Here is a 16,317-nt window from a genome sequence, read left to right as displayed (position 1 = left end):
CCCCTCATTCTTCTGAATTCCAATGAGTGTAATCCCAGTCTACTCAGTCTCTCCTCATAATCCAACACTCTCAACTCTGGAATCAACCAAGTGAATCTCCTTTGCACCCCCTCCAGTGCTAATATATCCCTTCTCACATAAGGAGACCAAAACTGCACACAATATTCCAGGTGTGGCCTTACCAGGACCCTATACAGCTGCAGCATAGCCTCCCTCTAGTAATGGCAGACAAAATTCCATTTGCCTTTTTAATTACCTGCTGCACCTGCAATCCCACCTTCAGCGATTCATGCACAAGGACACCTAAGTCCCTCTGCACAGCAGCGTGCTGTAATTTTTTACCATTTAAAACAGAGTCCATTTTGCTGTTATTTGTACCAAAATGGATGAGCTCACACTTATCAACATTGTACTCCATCTGCCAGACCTTTGCCCACTCACTTAGGCTATCTATATCTCTCTGCAGACTTCCAGTGTCTTCTGCACACTTTGCTGTGCCACTCACCTTAGTGTCACCTGTAAATTTTGACACACCACACTTAGTCCCCAACTCCAAATCATCCATGTAAATTGTGAACAACTGCGGTCCCAACACTGATCCCAAAAAAAACAAAAGAACACTCATTTACCCCTACTCTTTGCTTTCTACTGGTCAACCAATCCTCTTTCCATGCCAATACATTACCTGTAATACCATGCAACTTTATCTTACGTAGCTGCCTTTGGTATGGCATGTTGTCAAATGTCTTCCAGAAATCCAGCTGCACCACATCCACAGGTTCCCCATTGTCCACCATGCAAGTAATGCCCTCAAAGAATTCCATAAAATTACTTAAACATGACCTACCCTTCATGAACCCATGCTGCGTGTTTCCAATGGGACAATTTATATTCAGATGTCTTGCTATTTCTTCCTTAATGATAGATTCAAGCATTTTCCCCACTACCGAACTTAATCTTATTGGCCTATAGTTACCTGCTTTTTGTGTATTTCATTTTTTAAACAGTGGCATCACATTGGCTGTTTTCCAATCTGCAGGAACCACCCCAGAGACCAGTGAATTTTGGTAAAGGTGTTCCTTCTTTTAGTCTTTAATCTGACTTTCTATCAGTTCATTAACTCTTTTCTGTAGATATTTATAGAAATTCTTACTGTGTTTATATTTCTGGATATCTTTTTGTTTAATTTTTTGGTCATTTTAAAACAAAAATTCCATCTATCTATGATCTGCTACCCTTTGCACAATTATATGATTTTTCTTGTAAGTTTGCTTCAGTCTTTAATGTTCCTAGTTAACCACTGATGATGGGTCCATCTCTTTTATTCTTTTTTATTTGAATATATCTATTCTATACATTAGAAATCAAAGAATCCCTACAGTGTGGAAACAGGCCCTTCGGCCCAACAAGTCCACTCCGATCCTCACAACATCCCGCCCGGATTCATCCCCATAACACACCTTATCTACACATCCTTGAACACAATGAGCAATTTAGCATGACTAATCCACCTACCCTGCACATCTTTGGACTTTGGGAGGAAACCCATGCAAACATTGGGAGAATGTGCAAACCTTCTGAAATATCACTATAAGTGTCTACCTCTGCATCTCTAGTAACTTATCCTTTATTCTAATTTAGCAATTCACTTTAACCAGCTCTGTGTCCATGCGTTAGTAACTACCCTTGTTTAAGTTTTAATAAATAATCTCACACCCACTTACTTCTCCCTGAAACTGAACATAAAATTCAATCATATTACGGTAGCTACTTACACCAAGGTGTGCCTTCACTATGAGATCATTCATTAATCCAGTCTCATTGCACAATATCAGGTTAGTATTGATTGTTGTCTGGTCGGCTCCAGAATGTGCTGTTCTAAGAAACTGTCCTGAAAACGTTGTGAACTCTTCATTCAGGCTACCTTTGTCCATATGAATTTTAGTCAATGTGCAGATTAAAATCTCCCTTCATTGTTGCCGAGCCTGTTTGAAAAGTTCTCATTATGGCGCATTAAGGAGGAAATAGTATGGTTACTGTTGGGTGTCTTCTTGCTTTTATCATTTCTTCCCAAACTCCATTTCATCAGTTTCAAATAGCATGTGTTCAAATACAGAGTCTTGTGTTTCATCCTTCTACTCACAATTTAAATTCTAATCTTATCTGTTGGTCTTAAGTTATGATGGAAAGTATGAATCTATCATTTCCTTCTCATTGGCCTTGACTTTACTCTGATTTACCACATCTTCCCAAATTTGATCCCTTGCCCCCATTTTTCAGTTTTAACTCCTCTCTACTTCCCTCATTATGCAATCAGCAAGAAGACTGGTCCATAAGACACAGGATCAGAAGCAGGCAATTTGACCTATTGAATCTACTCTGCTATTCAATGAGATTGTGGCTGATCTGAGATCATTTCTCCACATTGTAGTCTATCTCCCAAGTTTTTGTTCACCCACCAAACCTGTCTATAATCCTATGCAGATAATTTGTGTCGTCTTCGTCACTTGATTTCTCACCTACTTTTACATTATTCACAACTCTGACATTTGCTTTCTTCTTCCAAGTCATTACGACAGTGTAACTAATGGATCCAGCGTTGATCCCTGTGGCACACTACTAGTTGCCAGCCTGAAAATCTTTCTGTCTTCTGTTGGTTAGCCAATCCTCTGTCCATGCTAATAAACTGTCTCTAACACCACAGGCTCTTATTAAGTAGCCTAAAGTGTCGCACTTTATTACACACCATCTCAAAATCCAAATATATCATATCCACTGCTTTCCTTTTATCTATTCTGCTTGTTACCTCCTCAAAGGATTCTAGTAAATTTGTCAAACGTGGTTTTGCGTTCATGAAGCCATGGTGATTCTGCTTGATCATATTATGTCTAACTAAATGCACCTGGTATTACATCCTTTACAATGGAGTCTAACATTTTCCCAATAACAGATGTTGGGTACCTATAGATCAGTTAACTTTTTTTTGTCTACTTCCCTTTTTAAATAAATATGTTACATTGGCAATTTTCCAATCCTCTGGGACATTTCCAGAATTTAAAGATGCCTAAAAGATTACTAACAGTGCACCTATAGCTACTTCCTTTAATATCCAAGGATACATCTTATCAGGTCCAGGAAATTTGTCTGTCTTTAGACCTATTAGTTTTACCAAGCAATGTTAATTTTTGCCACTTAAGAATATGTAATTTTGGGATGCTAATAGTATCTTCCCTTGTAAAGATTGATGCAAGGATTAACTTGACTCCTGTTCTATTTCGGAGTTCCCCATTGTTATTTCGCTAGCCTTATTCTCTAAGCGGCTTATGTTCATTTTGATTTCTCTCTTTTTATATATTTAAAGAAGCTCTTGCTATCTGTCTTGATGTTACTTGCAAGTTTAGTGAGTTTAGTTTCTCCCCTTTTTTTGATTGCCTTTTTGATTCAAAATTTTCATAGTCCTTGGGATTACCACTAATCTTACCACATTAAATGTTTTTTTTTCAATCTTACTTCCCTGGTTAACCAGAGCTGGCTTAATCCCTTTGTCGAATCATTCTTCCTCTGGAATATGTCTTTGTTGTGAGCCACGATCTTGCTTAACCAGTCTACATATATCCCTGTGTGGACTGTTTGTCATCTTTAACATTTGCCTTCCCACCTATTTTATCATCCACCAAATTGACAGGACATTCACTTCCCTCCCCCATTCATGGATATATATTGTAACTAATATCGGCCCCAGCACTCAGAAACACATAGAAACATAAAAGACAGAAGCAGCAGTAGGCTATATATCAATATGATTATGGTTGATCGTTGAGTTCATTACCTTAATCCTACCACTTCCCTATATCCCTTGATCGTTTTAGCCACAAGACCCGTACCTACCTCCTTGAAAACACAATATTTTGGCCTCAACCACTTTCTTTGGTAGTGAATTCTACAGGCCCACTACTCTCTGACTGAAGAAATTTCCCCTCATCCCAGTTGTAAAACATTTGCCCCTTTAAAATATAACCTCTGATCATTGAGAATATCCATCCATATTTAACCTGTGCAGTAATGTTACAATTTTATGGTCTTCCAATGAGATCCCCTTCATTTTTCCAAACACTAGTGAATAAAATCCACACCGTCTCAATCTCTAGTCATACATCTCTAGTCCTCACATGCCAGCAATCAATTTGCTAAATTTTCGCTACACTTGCTCTGCAGCAAAAACATGCTTCTTCAGATAAGGAGAGCAAAACTGCACACAACACTCCAGATGTGGCCTCACCAATGCCCTATATATTTGCAGTAAGAGATCCCTGTTTGTGTATTCAAATCCACTTACTATGGAGGCCAACATACTGTTTGCTGTCTTTACTGCCTGCTCCACCAGCAGACAGTGTGCACAACGACACCCAGGTCTCTTTGAATATTCCCCCTCTCAATTTACAGCCATTCAGATAATAATCTGCCTTCCTATTTTTGCTACTAAATTGGATAACCTCACATTTATCCCTGTTCTACAGTATCTGCCATGCATGTGCCCACCGCCTCATACTGCCTGTATCATGCTGCAATATCCCTCCATCCTCATCACAGCTCACCCTTTCACCCAGTTTTATTCATCAGTAAATTGAGATATTACATTTACTTCCCTCATCTGAATCATTAACATAATATTGTGAACAGCTGGGGTCCTAGTACTGAACTCTGTGCTACTCCGGTCTTCCCCCAATCACACCTACCTGCCCCTGAACACTGACCAAATGAGACAATCCATCTTTAGGAAGTGTGATAGCCTCCTGATATGAAGAATCCAGGTAACATCCCTTTCCATGAGGCAGCACAGTGTCCATAGTTCTGCACACAGTTCATAAGCTCTGGGTTGAAGCTGCTTGAGCTTCAAACATTGCTGACATGTTTGCTGTGTATCAAGATAACATCCAGGAACAACACATGCTGCAACTGTGACACATCACCTGACTTCTTATCCTCAACATGTTCTAAAGAAGTACTTAATTACTGCATTCATCTTCATATTTATTTATGTTTTTATATATTTCATTAACCTGATCACCAGCTGCTATACTATTTTGAACAAATTGTCTTCATTTACTAGATATTCACAAATTAACCAGCTTCTTCCCCAGCAGCAGAGTAAGAATTAATTCCTGGAAACTGAAAAAATCTAGACAAAGACAAAAGCAACCTACATCTCATCCCCTCCTTCCATGAAGCTAATTATGTAAATAAGAGCTTGCAATTATTGATTGGTAAATAGACTAAAAAGGTGTGATTATAAATAAAGTGGGGAACATTTAACAAAATAATTTCAATAAAAATGGTGGAGGAGGTTTAAGGTACTGAATGCCCAATCCTAGCATACATATTCCAAATATAAAGTACAGTATGTACTTACCTAATCCAGTACACTATGGTCCAACTACCACTGTTGACCATTATGTTCTGAAGGCATAAACCCCACAATACTTCTGGTTTCCAATGTCCCAGAGTTATACTGGCAGTTAAAGGGATCATCTAACTTCTTTACAATAACCTTTTCATCTCATCTTCAATTGCACAGTACTATTAAAACAAGTATAAAAATTCCTGTGCTGATCCCAATAGTTAAGCTACCAAGGATCAGCAAATTCTGTGATCTTCCAAGGCCCCATGCCTAGACTGCCAGATTCCACCTATTTATTGTGGAGTGTTCAGCTACATGATATTAGCACACAACACAGGATGTGTTTGAGCCCCTTAACCATAATGGCAAAGTCTAGGTAAACATATGCTTCGTCCACTGAATTCCAATCTGCCACTTCCATTAACTCCTCCACATGGATATCAAAAATATTTGACAATTTTTTCTCATTCTTAGTAGGTAGCTGGGTCAAGTGTGTGGTTTTCCACCATTGTAGTAGTACTGGACTAGAAATAGCTCCAAAGAAGAGTCAGACCAGACTTGAAACATTAACATTGTTTCTTGCTCCAAATACATTGCAGTTACTCTCATTCTTTGTGTTTGTTTCAGATTTACAGCATCCACAGCCTTCACTATTGGTCTTGGGGAAACTGCAATAGCTTGCCATCACCAATGCTTGTTTTTAATACTGTGATATATCTAGTTTTCAGTAGTAGGTGTCATACCAGTAGTGAGTCTAAACAGAAGTCGTACTGGGCTTAGTTAACAAGACGGCATGATAGCCACAAGTTTGCACTACCACTCATTTCCAATTTTTAAGAATCCCCTGTTTCCAACAAAGACCATGATGACCTCAGATTGCGTGCAGTTCATACTCTTTCTGAACGTTATGCAACATCTCCCCTTAAGTTTTTTCCTCTTGAGTTAACCCACGTTTGCATTAATCACTACCTCATTTTACCATAGTCTCTGACTTCACAAATGCAGGCAATCTGGACGTTTCACAATTTTTCCAGAATGCATTCTCTTCAACCTTGAAAGAATGGTGGGACTTTTGCTTGAGGACTGTGGACCCTGTTTCTAATCTGTGGGTCATTTCTCCATGCTCTTTTATTTGCTTTAAAGGATCAGATCAGTAATCTTATGGGACCACAGGGCTGCTCTCTCATTACAGAAATATGACTAGTGGTGTTAAACCTGAGGGTCATCACATCCTAGATGAGGGGACAGCTGAGAAGCAGGGTCCTTCATGGTAACTTCAGCCAGTGCAGTAATTTGAACTCATGCTGTTAGCATCATTCAGTACTACATTCAACCAACTGACTTAACTGATATGTGCTCAGTAGAAATCAGTACTACATTCTTTTGTAGTATCTTACATTTTAGCACAAAATAATACCTTTCTGATTGAAGTGGCTATTCTCTTTTTTGGGGGGCTTTCTTGGATGATTACACCAGGCAATTTGTTCTTCTTGATCACGACCTGTTATTTCGCTCAATTTGCTGGTCAGGTTAGATGTCTTTAGTCACTCTGTAGTTGTTTAGTGAAATAGACTTTTTTCAATCAAGTTTCTGAAAGATTACTGTTCACTACAATGACATTGGTTATTCTGTTTGAGGACAAGAACATTGAATATTTCCACCAGTCCTGTATAATCTGTTAATTCATTTCTGTTCATAATGTGAAAGAATTCTGTTATTCAAACATACTTCATCCCATTTAACTTTTTCTTCTGGGATATTAGGAACTGCAGATGCTGGAGAATCTGAGATAACAAGGTGTACAGCTGGATGAACACAGCCGGCCAATCAGCATCAGAGGAGCAGGAAGGCTGACATTTCGGGACTAGAAATTTCTGAAGAGTCTAGGCCCAAAACGTCAGCCTGCCTGCTTCTCTGATGCTGCTTGGCCTGCTGTGTTCATCCAGCTCTACACCTTACCTTTTTCTTCTGTTTGGATTCAGCCATGAGTCTCAGAAACCCAATTAAGTCTTCAACTGGCTACCTCTTGTTCATCAATTATGGTTTGTTCCTGGGCCCGTTGCTTACTGAGAGGTCATTCAATTTGCTTTAGCTCTTCTGATGAACTTGAGGATGAAACATGCATGCAGTGTCAAAAATGAAGATTTTGATTGGGAACAATGTATGCGTTTTCTATTCTCTTGCAAGTGTTCCTTTGTAATTTGTAGTATTCCTACACTTTTCACAGATATTCTACTTGCACCGTGTAATCTCATCTCTAGGCAGTAATTGCTGCTCAATCAGCCATAGAAACTGGTCTGACAGGTTGATAACACTTGCTCCTGTATCAATTAACAGGCTATCCATTGATAAAGATAAATGCTGTGACTTCTGGCTCATCCGGTTAGGCAGATCTTCCTAGCAACATCTGAGGCATTTTCTCCAACAGAAGTATTGTTTGGTGAGGGTACCTCCTTTAATTTTGGTGGATGCTGTGACTACCAGCATATCTGCTGTCCTGAAACTGGGTCTTATGTCTGCACATTTTCTAGGAGTGACCTACAATTTGTAGCATTCCATCATCAGTGTTTGGACTCTGAGGCCTCGATGCTCAACACTGACAACCAGTTCTTTGTGTCTGGTTTTTGCGCTAATTTGGGTTCACTTTTCATGTAGGCCTATGCCTTATAAAGTGAAGAGACTTGAGGTAAGGTTGGTACTCTCCCCTCAAGATCTGCAATATAACCATTGAAAAAGGAATTGGATAAATACTTAATGGGGGGGGGATGTAATTTATGGGAAACCGAGGGCATTTTGGCACATGGCTGACAGACCAAATGGCAGGACCAGAGATTCATTCTGTGGAATCCTGCTGGGCCATTTAATACCACTTCAATGTATATTATCCACACTATACCAATGACTCTTTATGTCACTGGTAATCAAAAATCGATCAATTTCTACTTTAAACAAACTCAGCTCCCACGTCCTCTGGGGTGCACTCACCACCTTCTGAGCAATAAGCCTCATCTTCATCTCAGTCCTAAGTGGCCTCCACCTGACTTTTAAATTGTGCCCCTCGATCCTAGACTCCCCAACCTGGGGAAACGTCAGCCTTCCGGCTCCTCTGATGCTGCTTGGCCTGCCCTGCACCTATACGTTAACTATTTCCGCAGGCTTCAACTCCGGGCCTTTCTTACGGTGATCAAAAAATCCGATTGATCTAAAGGGTGTGCAGTTTTTAACGCGGTTTGGGCCGACTGAAAACCAAATGCACTTTTCATCGAGCAAGTGAGTCATCAACGTTGACCATCCCTCGGTGATAAAACGCTTGCAGCGACCAATCGCTGCTTGAGATGGAGAAGGGGTTTGAGATTTTCGTTCTGAGCTCCACCCAGTGTGAGCTCAGCACTCGTCAGGTTTATTGGCGTGTTTTCTCGTCACTCTCCGGCGGGTCACATGCACCTTAAGGTGGAAACGTTCTGGGTCTGGAGCTGTCCCATCGATGACCGCATTCATGTGATTGAATCCCATCTCAGCTGATCGGTTCCGGAAGCGTTCCCTGCTGTAACGTTTGTCATCTTGCCCAGCGGTTGGCTACATGATGCATTGTTTCCATGTAATTTGTTACATCACGGGGGCCGGATGGAGACCGGAGCAGTTTTAAACCGGGAGCTCTTATTCCCGGTTCAATCCCGGAGCTCTCAAAACCATTCCCCGGGCCACAATTACTGAAGCTGACAAGGCGAGCCTGGGGGCTCACTGCGGGAATTTGCCAGCTCGCTCCTGCTGTTCTATCGTGTCATTTTGTGCACGAAAATAAACATCGTTACCGAGTGAATCATGGCAAGGGCTACGATACCTCCGGGAATCCGCTGTATTCAAGCCTTTTCCAGAGACAACTGGTAAGGATTGTGTGCTGGGTTTTACACATAGGACGGTGTCCTGGTGAAACCGGGACTGTGTTACCCGGTAACCGAGTGCCTAGCTGGGGGGAAAAAAATCTCCCCTCCCCAAGCAAAGACAAAGAAGCCTGTGCTGTTGTGTGTCGCTTTATTGTCTGCCTGTTTTGCTCCCGCTCTTGTGTGGCTATCTTCCTTTCGTCAGGAATGCCACTTTTCTGGCTCTGTGCGTCATCTTGTTACTTTTCTGGTGCGAATCACTCTCTTAGCAGTTGGTTCACAGTCTACAGGTTTTACTTTTTTTTTGCCTGCAAGCAGCTGTTACCTTTCACAGTTCTTCCGGTGCTCCTACCTCGCCTGTCATTGCTTGCTGCTGTGCTCCTTATCTTTTCCACACTCCGACCTCCTGCCTGCTGTGTCCAGTGTGGATTTTATTGGTTATAACCACATTCTTTTCGCACTGTATAATAGCCATCACGATGGCTTTCACTTTTCCTGTCCAGTCTCTCTCTCAATCAATTATGCCAACTGTTTCTTGCTGACTTCCAAACATAATCGAGCAAAATTGTATGGTGTTGCAATGGAAGCAAGAATACTGCACGCGCTGGAAAACACAAAATCCCGAAGAAACTCCAGGTCTAGAAGCATCAGTGGAGAGAGTTAAATATTTCAAGCTCAATATGAGGTCACAATTTCAAGATCCTCAGCGTGAGACCTAGGTGTGACATGAGACACTATTTTACTTGTTAGAATTTGGAAAGTACTGCCTGGGAGAGTGATGGAGGCGGATTCTGAGAGGTTTAAAAAGCTAGCTAATGTACAGATGTAGGGCTGGAGAGTAGGGCTTGTTGGATAGCTCTTTTCAGCAGCTGGTATAGTCTCTCAATGGATTGAATGGCCTCCTACACTGTAAAATTCTGACTCTTTGGAATGCAGAACTGAAAAAGCCCCATTAGTCTTTAATATTTAAACACTGTTTCTTCCTCACTGGGAGATCAATAGAGTTTCCCCACCCTGTCCAAAGAACATACACGCACTTATTTTGTTATCAAAGCTTGATAAATTTTCTATCCCTGTTCCATCCTATTGGATGCAATGGGCTGATTGCTTGCCACTTGTGCACTTTGGATCCAACATTCCAGTAGCACAATATTCCAGCGGGTGTTTGAGCATTGAGAGTTCATATGTATTTTTATGCCCTGCATTTAACCTGATTGCCTCAAGCAGTTGGATTAACAATAATAGCTTCACATTCAGCCCACCAAAGGCTTTCTATATTTTAGACTTTTTTTGGGGTGGGGGAAGGCCCCTTTTTAAACTGCTGCAGACGTAGTCCCAGTTGTCCTCTGTAACACACATTTACCATGCTTGGCATTGTACTTTGGCTGTTTGACTTAACTTATTTTGTCATATATATTAGGAAAAAAAAATGTCTGAGGTTTAGGCATAATGGTTAACTAGCTGGTGAGTTTGTGGTGTAGAACGATACCAGCAGTACAAGTTCTGTCCCAGGACTGACGCTGAGAGCATATTTTGAGGCTGACCTGCCTCCCCTAGTCCCAGGCTTGATATGGTTTTGTGCCCCTCAAACTGCATGAATCCCTTCCTGTCTTGTATGAGAACTGCTTTTTGCACACAATGGTGCAGGTAAGTTTATTAGCCAATGTTCAGAATATGGCAAGCACTGAGGAGACTTCATGCTCTATAGTTTTTCAGCACACGTAAACATTTCAGTTGAACGTTTGTGATATTATGATGGGTAGCTGTCGCCTAGTCTTCCAATTGACTGAATCTCCTTGAAAGAATGCTTTGCTACAACTTTAAAGATGCAGAGAAGCAGTTTTTTTAAATCAGTGTCTCCTTTGTATAGTGACTACTAAAGCATGAAAGATCCTGAGGCACATAGTAGGTGTGGAGAGGATGTTTTCTGTTATGGGAGAATCTAGAAAATGATGTTCACATACTTCAAACTGATTTTAAAAATCACGTTGCCCACTTAGACCGTGGCTTGATGGTTAGCACCAGGGACCTGGGTTCAATTCCACCCTCAGGTGACTGTCTTTGTGGACTTGGCACATTCTCTCCATGTCTGTGTGGGTTTCCTCTGTGCTCTGGTTTCCTCCCACAGTCCAAAGATGTGCAGGCTAGGTGGATTGGCCTTATTGTATTGCCCATAGTGTCCAGGGATGTGTAGGTTAGGTGGATTGGCCATGGGGAAAAGCAGAGTCACAGGGATAGGGTAGGGGGTGAGAGTCTGCGTGGGATGCTGTTCAAACCATTGGTATGGGCTGAATGGCCTGTTTCCACACCATTGAGATTCTAATTCAAAACAGATGAGAATTTTAAGGGTCGAAATCCTTGGAATGCACTTTCTTCCTGTAAAGGAGTTGGGTGTAGAGTCTTTCTCTGAATAACTAAGTCAGGTGGGTAAATTTGCCAACCTTTTCACTCCCTTGCTTATCCAGGGTGGGCAGAAATGTGGTTTTTGCCACAGCCATAATCTTATCAACTGGTGGAGCAGGCTTGAGGGCCTGAATGGCCCACCCCAGGCTGTTGTATTTAAAGACTAAACTGTGTTGGAAACATACCAGCTCTCTGACAGGTAACGCAGCTCTGCTTTGCTTCAGTTGGGTTGCACTAAATGGCTGTCTTTGGATAATTGGTACATAATGCCATTCACAGCAGGGATTCGTATTATAATGTAAATGCAGCTGGGTCTGATGTCTGTATATTTTGTTGAAATAAGTATAGCAAAAGTTTGTTTTTGTTATATTGGCTGACTGGTAACAGAACTGAAACTGCTGACATTACATTTTCCTGTTCTCTTGTGCCCATCCCCTCTCAATCGCTTCCCTTCATCTGCTAGTCATCCATAGCTTGACATTAGTGAGATGTAATAGAATATCTGAAAGACTGAGGTGTGTGTGTGTGTCTGTGTTAACATTTGGCTAAAATGTTGAAGTTAACAACTGTTCATTTGGCTAAAAACTGTAATATTTTAAATTGAAGAAGTAATTGCATTTGTACAACCACCATTCACAATTTCAAACATGCTCCACAAGTACTTAAAGAAATACTTCTAAAGTCTTGTTGCTTTTACTGTGTTATACCTTTTGGATTGCATTGGAGTCAACAGTACAAAGAACATTGGTTCATTTGGTCTGACTGTTTACTTCCGTAGGCTTGGAGCATGATGTGCAGCTGGGGCATTAGAATTCAGGAGGGGTCAGGGCTAACTGAGGGAAGTAGCTGAAGGCCTTGTCTGAAGGATGGATTTTAGGTGGGAGGTGTGTGGCAGGGCAAAGACAATTAAGTAGCAAGTACGAGGCTGATGTGCAAAGTGCTTGAAGATTCTTGGGTGTGATTTTTAATTCATGTTCCAACAGAGGTGAACTAGTGCGGAAGGGTATGGATGTTTTGTAACATTAACAACTCGCAGCAGTTTGCTATATCCAAGCGTAGGGCTTCTGGCATTGCATAATGTTGCTGAATTTATAGTTTTTGTAAGTAGGACTGATTTTCAGCAGAATAGAAACCACCCCTTTTATTAAACTTTCTCCAATAATTCCTGTTTAGTGGACTGCAGGACAGTGGAACTCTGCAACTTTATTTCCCCTGACTTGTGGCTTTTAAAATCAAACCTGGAGTCACCTGATTACATACCTCAGCCTTTCTTGCACAGATATAGTGCTGAAAATAGTGAGAATTGTCTTTTTATAATGTAAAGTTTGTTCTTTCATGGGGTTTTGATTGTCACTTGTTGGGCAAGCATTAGCCCAGAGGGCAGTTTAGAATCAACCGTGTGGCTGTGGGTCTAGTCGTACGTAGGCCAGACAAGGTAAAGGTGGCAGATTCCCTTGTCTAAAGGACATTAGTTCACCTGATGAGTTTTTGCAACAATCAAGTGATTATGTGGTTACCATTAGATTAGATTTTCATTTTTAAATTCAAATGTTGCCATCTGACATATTGAGATTTGAACCCATGTCCTCAAATATTAACATCAGCTTCTGGAGTACTGATCTGCTGACATCCCAATGCCACCTTCTCTCCTGTATGCTATTTGTCCTGCTAGATGTGTTCTGCACTGATTCCATGCCTTGGTTTTGCAACTGATAAAAGGAGGTTATTTATTGGAGCTGAAAGGTCTTAAACAATATATTTCAATCCTGTAGATTGTATATTTTGCCAAGGCTGAAATTGAACCCAGGCCCCTCGCACTGAGGCAGCAGTGCCAGATACTGTCACCCATGTCCCTGCCGTCTCCTCCAACCCTGTAACCAATGGTACATGTGGTTAAAAGATCACACTGGGATTATAACCAGTCTTGGGTGTTTGGGTCAAACCACTTCTAGAAATGGCTTTAGAACCAACATAATTTCAAAAAGTACTTCCCCTTGTTCAGCCTGGTCACTTATCCAGCCAGCCGTAGTTTTGGCCAAAATACAATGAAACATGTGGCAAAAACTCGTGGTTTATTCGACATCTGGTGTAACGTATAACAATGGGTTAGATTGGTTTAGAATTGTCAAACCGTGAATAAACTAAATACAACATATTAAGTATGAGTGATAATGGGAACTGCAGATGCTGGAGAATCCAAGATAATAAAATGTGAGGCTGGATGAACACAGCAGGCACAGCAGCATCTCAGGAGCACAAAAGCTGACGTTTCGGGCCTAGACCCTTCATCAGAGAGGGAGAATGGGGTGAGGGTTCTGGAATAAATAGGGAGAGAGGGGGAGGCGGACCGAAGATGGAGAGGAGAGTATAGGTGGGGATGTAGGGAGGGGATAGGTCAAGGAGGTGGGATGAGGTTGGTAGGTAGGAGATGGAGGTGCGGCTTGGGGTGGGAGGAAGGGATGGGTGAGAGGAAGAACAGGTTAGGGAGGCAGAGACAGGTTGGACTGGTTTTGGGATGCAGTGGGTGGAGGGGAAAAGCTGGGCTGGTTGTGTGGTGCAGTGGGGGGAGGGGACGAACTGGGCTGGTTTTGGGATGCGGTGGGCGAAGGGGAGATTTTGAAGCTGGTGAAGTCCACATTGATACCATTCGGCTGCAGTGTTGCCAAGCGGAATATGAGTTGCTGTTCCTGCAGCCTTCGGGTGACATCATTGTGGCACTGCAGGAGGCCCATGATGGACATGTCATTTAAAGAATGGGAGGGGGAGTGGAAATGGTTTGCGACTGGGAGGTGCAGTTGTTTTTTGCGAACAGAACAGAGGTGTTCTGCAAAGCAGTCCCCAAGCCTCCGCTTGGTTTCCCCAATGTAGAGGAAGCCACACCGGGTACAGTGGATGCAGTATACCACATTGGCAGATGTGCAGGTGAACCTCTGCTTAATGTGGAAAGTCATCTTGGGGCCTGGGATAGGGGTGATGGAGGAGGTGTGGGGGCAAGTGTAGCATTTCCTGCGGTTGCAGGGGAAGCTGCCGGGTGTGGTGGGGTTGGAGGGCAGTGTGGAGTGAACAAGGGAGTCACGGAGAGAGTGGTCTCTCCGGAAAGCAGACGGGGGTGGGGGATGGAAAAATGTCTTGGGTGGTGGGGTCGGATTGTAGATGGCGGAAGTGTCGGAGGATGATGTGTTGTATTGGAGGTTGGTGGGGTGGTTTGTGAGAACGAGGGGGATCCTCTTTGGGCGGTTGTGGCGGGGGCAGGGTGTGAGGGATGTGTTGCGGGAGACGCGATCAAGGGCGTTCTCGACCACTGGGGGGGGAAAGTTTGCGGTCCTTGAAGAACTTGGACATCTGGGATGTGCGGGAGTGGAATGCCTCATCGTGGGAGCAGATGTGGTGGAGGAATTGGGAATAGGGGATGGAATTTTTGCAGGAGGGTGGGTGGTAGAAGGTGTATTCTAGGTAGCTGTGGGAGTTGGTGAGCTTGAAATGGTCATCAGTTACAAGCTGGTTGTCTGAGATGGAGACTGAGAGATCCAGGAAGGTGAGGGATGTGCTGGAGATGGCCCAGGTGAGCTGAATGTTGGGGTGGAGGGTGTTGAAGTGGATGAACTGTTCGAGCTCCTCTGGGGAGCAAGAGGCAGTGCCGATACAGCCATCAATGTACCAGAGGAAGAGGTGGGGTTTGGGGCCTGTGTAGGTGCGGAAGAGGGACTGTTCCACGTAACCTACAAAGAGGCAGTCAGCTGGGGCCCATGTGGGGGCCCATGGCCACCCCGTCAGTCTGTCGGAAGTGGGAGGAATTGAAAGAGAAGTTGTTGAGGGTGAGGACAAGTTCGGCTAGGCGGATGAGGGTGTCGGTGGAGGGGGACTGGTCGGGCCTGCGGGACAGGAAGAAGCGGAGGGCCTTGATGCCATCTGCATGCGGAATGCAGGTGTATAGGGACTGGACGTCCATGGTGAAGATGAGGTGTTGGGGGCCAGGGAATTGGAAGTCCTGGAGGAGGTGGAGGGCGTGGGTGGTGTTACAGACGTAGGTAGGGAGTCCAGATAGGTGGAGATGAGTGTGACATTGTTCTGTTGTCATTGTTCCTAATACAGAAAAGAAGGTTCCCCCCACCGCCTCGTCAAAAGTGCTCATGACTTGAAATTGTTTCTTGCTCTCAGACAGACGCTTTCCAGATCTATGGCACCAAGATTAGTTTAAACTGATCTGTGGGCAGTAAGTGAGCTAGATATGTCCTTGCAGGAAAGTTTGCATTACTGCTTTAGAACTTCAAGAAAATTGGAGTACTCCTTATGGAATAGAATCATTTTACAGACTTAATTGGTTGCTGAATTGTACTATTCAGCTAATTCTGCCTACGAGAGAGCAATCAAATTCACTTTTCTTCCCCCTCTAGTCTGATTTAAAACTTTCCCTTTCAACCATTTTATCCCCTTCAACCATCCCATTTGACAGTTGCAATATTTAAATCTGCCTCCCCTGCTCTTAAACAGTGCATTATCTGAAAAAATAAAATCCCTGGATGTCTGTCCTTTTTAAATAGCACTTTCTCTCTGGCCCTTTCTTATCTTGTCTGACTCATGCCTGTGATTAAGGCTAGAGCACAAGAATGATTCTCCAGTGGTGAGGAGCCAGCT

General features: G+C 42.7%; 1 protein-coding gene across 1 annotated transcript in view; it reads left to right on the top strand.

The window, feature by feature from the left end:
- The first annotated feature begins 8,786 nt into the window (after window positions 1–8,786).
- Window positions 8,787–16,317, top strand: part of slc37a2 (solute carrier family 37 member 2) — a 53,026-nt gene continuing 45,495 nt past the window's right edge. Inside the window, exon 1 of the mRNA XM_048562379.1 lies at window positions 8,787–9,282. Within this exon, the coding sequence (XP_048418336.1) occupies window positions 9,221–9,282 (62 nt within the window). The 5' untranslated portion in view covers window positions 8,787–9,220. The remainder of the gene's footprint in view (window positions 9,283–16,317) is intronic.

The sequence above is a fragment of the Stegostoma tigrinum genome, chromosome 32 (genome assembly GCF_030684315.1).
Source record: "Stegostoma tigrinum isolate sSteTig4 chromosome 32, sSteTig4.hap1, whole genome shotgun sequence".
Lineage (NCBI taxonomy): Eukaryota > Metazoa > Chordata > Chondrichthyes > Orectolobiformes > Stegostomatidae > Stegostoma > Stegostoma tigrinum.
This window is presented reverse-complemented; position numbering and strand designations above follow the sequence as displayed.